The sequence below is a fragment of the Agrilus planipennis genome, unplaced genomic scaffold, assembly GCF_000699045.2.
Source record: "Agrilus planipennis isolate EAB-ADULT unplaced genomic scaffold, Apla_2.0 scaffold345, whole genome shotgun sequence".
NCBI lineage: Eukaryota > Metazoa > Arthropoda > Insecta > Coleoptera > Buprestidae > Agrilus > Agrilus planipennis.
Window position 1 is genome coordinate 130,645 of NW_020439046.1, and position 7,970 is coordinate 138,614.

Here is a 7,970-nt window from a genome sequence, read left to right on the forward strand (position 1 = left end):
TTAATTTTCTACATTCACTTAAGTATAAAATATTTTTTAAAAAAACCTTACAGGCATATTCTCATTTTTTAAATATTGGAGTTTTTGTAGACTAATAGTGGTGTTTGCATTTTATCACCAGCTGCGAAGATTGAGTATGATTCATATTTTTCTGTTTCAAGTGATGGAGATATAGTTTTTCTATCTTTACGTTATAATTTCTTCAGTTCAGCAACAAATAATTCTTCTGTAAGTTTCCTTGTTTACATTTGTCACCCGTTTTAATTGGAAAAAAGATACTGATGCCAAAATAGTTTGTTTACCGTAAAAGATCAGAGCCAAAATAGGGTTGCAAATACTTTTATTGATGTAAATTCATTCAACATCAATCATTTTATATCAAAATATTTACAACCCCGTTTTGCTTCCGATATTTTACACATTGTAATAAGAGAAAGAAAAGGAATCCACAGTTTCTTTAACTTTGGGTTCATCTAATAAGTGAAGTTTTTCGAATTGTTTTCTAAGAATTTTGGATTATAGGCATTTACTAGCAGACCACAATATCTTGTAGTTTTCAGTTTTACACATAAGGTAAATCAATTCGATATTGTTTTGCGGGCTGTTTTGTCGTAATTCATAGAATTTCGTAGTGTTTTGGCAGGTGCTAATATCAATTTAGAACTTCAAAATTCCATGGATCATGACATTCGACCCGAAAAACAATATCGATCCAATATTTTAGATTATCCTTTTCCAAGGAGTTTAGAATTCTTTAGACTCTCTTCAGTTAAAGAATTACAAGGCATTCATGGAATGCCTCTTGTCTTATTTTTAAACTACTACTAATACCTTCCATGGCCAATGTGAGCGACTTTCATTCATCATTTTATATGATGTTTGATCGGTGATACCAACAAAACTTTTAACGGCAAAAATGCATTTTGCATTTTACAAACACAAAATACGCTTGGAAAAGTATTTAAAATAAAATACAAAATGTTTTTCTTAAAAAAAGATTTAAATGCAAGATAAAAATAGGTATTTTTTATTTTGTATTTGAAAAAGCGAACTGAATAAATGTTTTTTTTCGTTGAATTTGAAAATTTCGTAACTAAAAGTACTTCTTTGACACAAAACATTACTGGGTTTAGGGTTTATTTATTATTTATTAAATTAACTTGGATACAGTTTCGTTTGGAGTGAGATTTAGAAAATTTATTTGTACATCTACAAGAAACAATTGAAGAGTATTACATTAAAATGGTTTTTATTAAGTTAAAAGTACTTTCGGTAGATACTTTTGATTAAGGTAAATTAAAATAAAGAAATGATTACAAATTGAAGTGATAGAAATTTTAGTTTTATTCCTGAAAATTGTAAATGTTGAACGGTTTATAGAGGGTTATTATTTATGTATTATATGCTTTTTAATCATCCTGAGCACATGGGTGTAGATAGGTAGGAGCGTTGGGGGGCAAGCTCATTGTCCCTCTTGGAAAAGGATCTGACGAGTCAGGATATCGACACAAAGTCAAAAAACGTAGATACCAAACACACTAAACATATATAAACTTATAGTTATTGAAAATCTGTCTCCCCTAGCAAAAATATTCAGGTGCACCTTTGCTTGAACAAGATGGGAATCCCATGTTTATATGCAGTTTTTCTTAATTTTTTTAAGAATTTCCCTTAATAATGAGGTGGGGATATTATTCTTATGTAGCCATCGTGTCAAAGCAATAAAAAATAAATTACGAATTTCATTCGTATCTTCATTTTGTAGTCTCGAAATATCAAACATTAATAATATTATAAAGCAAGAATAAAACTGCATAACATCTGCAGAAAGCAGGTTTTGGTTAGTATCTTCAATTAAAATTATTTGGATAATCTGCCCCATTCTATTAATTTTATAGCCTTCTCCCTGTTATAGATTTACTTTTCTGTTTCTCACTTTTCTTTTTTTTTGACATGAAGCAAAGTCGTAAATTAATTACTTATTTAGTTTTCTTGAATTTCGTCTATCTAGGTATGTATTTATGTAATGATTGAGAACAGTTCGATGCAGAATGTTACACTTCATAATTGTTTGACTGCTGCGCGAAAATTTGTGAAACCGTTCGAACCCCGTAATGGTAATTGTGTTACACGAATGTTTCAATTTACCCTGCATCATGCTCTTATAACTTTCGAGCGAGTAAATGTTTCAAACCAGCTGCTGTTTGACAATTAAAGTACACCCATGATTATGAAACGTAATTCGTATTGAAATTAGTAGGATTTACGTAAAGCGATTTCTAAAATACATTTATGTATTTTGAAACACAAAAAATAAAGTTATTTGACCAGTTAATATTCGCTGCATCCCCGAATTATGTAAATGGTCCATGTTCTTTCTAAAATGCCTAAATAGTATTATAAAATATAATTTCTAAAAAATCTTTGGCATCTTTAACCAGGGGAGGATCTTGGATATGTGGGTCCCCTAATTGGGAGCTTACTTAATTAATTAAATTAATTACCACGTTGTCAAAAAACTACTTTCTATGATGATAGGAAAAAATACAGCATTTAGGTAGATTATTTTTTTATTTTCTAAATTCACAATATTATCCGTTGCCTGGGGCCTTTATGTCCACGGGGCCCTGGTTGCAGTCAAAAAGGCCATACATAGATCCGGCTCTGGTTTTAGAGCCCATGTTGACATATTAAATTACAAGAGTATAAATCTTTTGTCCAACTTATTTCAAGGAAAGTCAATTCCGCTATACCACGTAAAGCGTTTAAAAATCTGATACCACACCCAAGGTGCCATTGTCGATTTGGGAAACCAAAAATTCCACGTGTAAAGTGTTTAAAGATATAAAAGTGTTGTGTATTTGAGGATTAGATGGAATGTAATCATTTCAAGGTATAGGCAGTGTATCTGTTAAATCAACTAGTTTTTGACGTGACAACGTCTTATAATTCGATGGAGCCGGCTGCACGCACGAAAAAACATGACTCATGCGGCGTTACCTCGCTCTGAGGCGTTCCATTTAAGGCTTGAAGTGCAAGCGAGAGCGCGGAACGAGCGACAAAGAGGCACAATCNTTGTAATTCACTCATAACCAGTGCTTTACATGTAAAAGTTAATAGCGTTTGCGATGTTGAAATATAGGTAGGTGATAAAAATAGATTGAAAAGGTCAAAAATCAGCGATTTCTAGCTATTCGTCTTCAATTTTGAAGTAATAGGATTTAATATTTTTAGGTGGTTGTATGCACATGATTTGTACAAGATCAGGGTGTAATTTCCATTGGTGTTGGGTTTGTCAAACTGAATGGACTCGGGAATGCATGAGCAATCATTGGTTTGGCTAGAAGGAAATGCAAGGAAACATTTTCTACAGAATTTGGTAAATGATTTTTTAATACCGAAATATTTATCCTACGGTGGAATGTTATTTTATTTTTTATTGTAAGAATTGTTTTTTTTGTATTATTCTACTTTTTGTTGAATTTTCGCTTATACTCATCAAGTTGGCTGTAAAAACAATTACTTGTAAACAATTAAAACATAAACTGTACAAATAACAAAGACAGTCGCATTTATTTAAAAATCGAAAATATATAAGAAACAAAGAATTTGATTATTAAACAATAATGAGTTCTGGTAAGGAAAATAATTTTACAAAAAGGTTAATTGCTCGTTCTTGTAAAAAATATAATTAATAATATTGTTAGTTTACTGTACAAAGGTGATAATGTTAAAATTAAACAGAAGACGTGAAGTTCTTTTATAAAGGTATGTAAAATGTTTCAATATAATAATATTTTCCAAAACAAACTAATAGTTTGGAATATATCGAGTATTAATATTAACTATTCACTGGCTATTTATGTAAAACTCAGAAAATTTAAATTTTGAAACTTCCGGAAGTGGTGCATGATGGGTAATAGTAAATTTATTTATTTTTCGCCACTTGTTGCAAGTGTTTTTTTGCATCATAAGCGAATACAATGTCTGGAAGCACTTCTAAATATTGTAAAGGAATGTCAAAGAAAGTATTGCACCTAAATTGGGTCTCAAGCCAGAAGAAGTTAAAATAATTTTTGCTGGAAAAGAATTAGGAGACACAATAAAGATATCTGTAATGGAACAGTTATTAATAATTTAGTGAAAAAGTACACAATTGTTTTGTAGGAGTGCGATTTAGGGCAGCAAAGCATATTACATGCTGTAAAGAACAAGAAGAAAGTTGTTGTTCCACCAATTAACATAAGCGAAGAAATTATAGAAGAAGGTTCAAAACCACTGTGTGAAACTCTGGGTGATTTTGCTGAAGGAGAAGTGAATGATGTTGAAAGTAAGTTGCAAATGATTTTAAGTAAATCTGTGCTATAACATACCTTTGAGTCTGTTTGACTTAATTTTTGAATTTCTTTATCAATTTTCAGGCCAACACAAAACTAAAGCACATTTTTATGTGTTTTGCCCCACATGCAAAAGCCTTAAGACTGGAAAACTAAGGGTCAGATGTCATTTTTGCAAAATAGGTGCTTTTACAGTTCATTCTGATCCTCAAAGTTGGAATGATGTATTGGAACCAAAAAGAATAACAGGAACTTGTGAAAATAGCCCTGAACTATGTGAAAATGTAAATTATATGCTTTTGTATTATAAAGAAATAATTTCAATGACTGTTTAAGATTCTCAATAATAGAGAACCCACATTTGCTCAGTTCTACTTTAAATGTTCAGAACATATATCATCCGGGGAAAATGATGAAGCAGTACCATTATATTTAATTCGACCCAATTTGAAAGAAATTCCCTGCCTTGCCTGTGGAGATATAATGTAAGTTTCTTTTTTAGAACAGAAAAAAGTGGTTAAAAATTTTTGTTTCCCTTTTTTTAGTGAAACAGTATTTGTTTTTCCTTGTGCACAAGGCCATGTTGCATGTCTGGATTGTTTTCGACAATATTGCTTAACAAGATTGAGGGAGAGACAGTTTTGGCAACACCCAGAATATGGTTACACCTTGGGATGTCCCATAGGATGTCCTGACTCTTTTATTTCAGAAATTCATCATTTCAAACTTCTCACTCAGGCACAGGTTTAGATTCTTATTTTCTGAAATCAATTTCATTCTAAGTAATACTTTGTAATAAATGTTTTAGTATGATCAATATCAAACATTTGCTACTGAGGAGTTTGTGCTCCAGTCTGGAGGAGTTTTATGTCCTCAACCTGGATGTGGTATGGGAATTCTAGTAGATCCTGGATGTAATAAAGTTGCATGTGTAAATGGTTGTGGGGTGAGTTGAAAAAAATTATATCAGTTTTCAGAAAATTTTTATTGATCTGATTTCAGTATGTGTTCTGTAGGATGTGTTTGCAAGGGTATCACATTGGGAGCTGTCTTCCAACGAATTCATTAGGGGAAACGTCGTCTTTAAATTGTAATTTTGACGTCGATCCCAAAAAAGTATCTGAAGCACGATGGGATGAGGCTTCTAAAGTCACTATTAAAGTTCTTACAAAACCTTGTCCTAAGTGTAGAACTCCAACTGAACGAGATGGTAAATCAACATTTTAATGACTAAATAATTTTTTAATACATATGCAATAATACATTTAAATTATTGCTATTACAAGTACTTGAAAGAAAAAATTGAGGGTAACATTGGGCAATACAGACACATTTTATAAAAAATCAGCATCATGATCTTTTAGTGCAGCTTCTTCCTGCTTCTAAACTGAAAACAAGTATACATATTTTTTAAATTTATAGTTATAGTTAACAAGAAAGCTAAAGTAATCTTTAACATTTTATAATAATTTACTATATTATTTAGGTAACAAAATATTGTATACTTTTTTTGAGTATTGTTTAATTTTTTTAAATAATGTATTGTAAGTCTCGTTCTACCCTTATGTTTTTATTTTATGTGTTTTAACTATAGCTATATTAGACATATTTTGTAATTCACTCATAACCAGTGCTTTACATGTAAAAGTTAATAGCGTTTGCGATGTTGAAATATAGGTAGGTGATAAAAATAGATTGAAAAGGTCAAAAATCAGCGATTTCTAGCTATTCGTCTTCAATTTTGAAGTAATAGGATTTAATATTTTTAGGTGGTTGTATGCACATGATTTGTACAAGATCAGGGTGTAATTTCCATTGGTGTTGGGTTTGTCAAACTGAATGGACTCGGGAATGCATGAGCAATCATTGGTTTGGCTAGAAGGAAATGCAAGGAAACATTTTCTACAGAATTTGGTAAATGATTTTTTAATACCGAAATATTTATCCTACGGTGGAATGTTATTTTATTTTTTATTGTAAGAATTGTTTTTTTTGTATTATTCTACTTTTTGTTGAATTTTCGCTTATACTCATCAAGTTGGCTGTAAAAACAATTACTTGTAAACAATTAAAACATAAACTGTACAAATAACAAAGACAGTCGCATTTATTTAAAAATCGAAAATATATAAGAAACAAAGAATTTGATTATTAAACAATAATGAGTTCTGGTAAGGAAAATAATTTTACAAAAAGGTTAATTGCTCGTTCTTGTAAAAAATATAATTAATAATATTGTTAGTTTACTGTACAAAGGTGATAATGTTAAAATTAAACAGAAGACGTGAAGTTCTTTTATAAAGGTATGTAAAATGTTTCAATATAATAATATTTTCCAAAACAAACTAATAGTTTGGAATATATCGAGTATTAATATTAACTATTCACTGGCTATTTATGTAAAACTCAGAAAATTTAAATTTTGAAACTTCCGGAAGTGGTGCATGATGGGTAATAGTAAATTTATTTATTTTTCGCCACTTGTTGCAAGTGTTTTTTTGCATCATAAGCGAATACAATGTCTGGAAGCACTTCTAAATATTGTAAGTATTCTTAACACCAACAGTTTTAGTTTATATTATTGTTTTGTTATTAGTAGTTTGTACATNAACAAATAAAATTAAAATTTTCTTTTAAAAAATTAAACCATTCCATCAGTATTTTCTTATGACGTTGTCACGTTCAACTATCGTCAGTAAACCGACTTTGCAGACAACCGATTTTTTTTTGGAAAAGTAAACCATTCCATCAGTATTTTCTTATGACGTTGTCACGTTCAACTGTCGTCAGTAAACCGACTTTACAGACAACCGATTTTTTTTTGGAAAAGCAACAACTTCCTCAGTTATGTCCTATAGTTTTATATATTGAATGTTTGTTCCTCATCATCATAAGGTCGTCAGTCCCCAGACTGGTTGGACACGCACCTCCACTTCTTCCTATCCTGAGCTAATCTTCGCATTTTCCTAAAATTAGAATATCCTTAACTGTTTGCGAACAGTAATCTAATCGAGGTCTATTACTCTTAACTCCTGTTTCTGCCTCTAATATTTCTCTGACTAGACCTTCATGCATGAGAAGGTATCCTATCAATCTATTTCGCCTATTTTTTATTAACTTCTATACGATCAAAAAATGATGGCATAGTTTAACACAATTTTCGTTAATTGGTTGATATAAGCAGTGACTTGCATGAAAGAAAGAACGAAAATAAACAGAAATTGGGTTAATCTATACTGTCAAATTTAGTCTAATTAAATACCGAGTCCTTAATCGGTTTGATTCTCGTTCGAAAGCTCCAATGAATATTACAAAATGAGACACCTGTTGCTGTAACTGCTACAATATATTTATGACTTTAAACACGTATTTATTTCGTTACAACCAACGTATTTATTAGGTACCTTCTATAAGTTCTGTTAGTTTTTACCTTTCTAGTTTGCTGTTAAATACGAGGGTGGATTGATAAGTTTCCGGCTTGACCAAGAAAAACAAGGTTTTTAAAAATTTTTTTTTTTTATTTCTCAACATAATCTCCTCCAAGGCTGATACATTTCTCATAGCGGTGTTCCAGTCTATTAATGCCATCTCTATAGACTGATTCGTCAAGCTCCTCAAAATAACCATTTACAG

At 30.8% G+C, this 7,970-nt stretch overlaps 1 protein-coding gene across 1 annotated transcript; it reads left to right on the forward strand.

Annotated features, from left to right (window-relative positions):
• Positions 1 to 1,677: 1,677 nt before the first annotated feature.
• Positions 1,678 to 6,433, forward strand: LOC108742600 (E3 ubiquitin-protein ligase parkin). Its single transcript, XM_018477867.1, has 9 exons — positions 1,678 to 1,682; positions 4,015 to 4,114; positions 4,168 to 4,330; positions 4,422 to 4,621; positions 4,674 to 4,822; positions 4,883 to 5,081; positions 5,146 to 5,283; positions 5,340 to 5,547; positions 6,107 to 6,433. The coding sequence occupies exons 1-9, from the start codon at positions 1,678 to 1,680 to the stop codon at positions 6,214 to 6,216; spliced, it is 1,272 nt and encodes a 423-aa protein (XP_018333369.1). The 3' UTR covers positions 6,217 to 6,433.
• The last annotated feature ends 1,537 nt before the right edge of the window (positions 6,434 to 7,970 follow it).

Excerpts from the sequence above, each read along its gene's own strand:
- LOC108742600 (XM_018477867.1), top strand. Across the intron at positions 4,115-4,167 it reads GAGACACAATAAAGATATCT|GAGTGCGATTTAGGGCAGCA; the intron begins GTAATGGAACAG and ends ATTGTTTTGTAG. Across the intron at positions 5,548-6,106 it reads AACTCCAACTGAACGAGATG|GTGGTTGTATGCACATGATT; the intron begins GTAAATCAACAT and ends TAATATTTTTAG.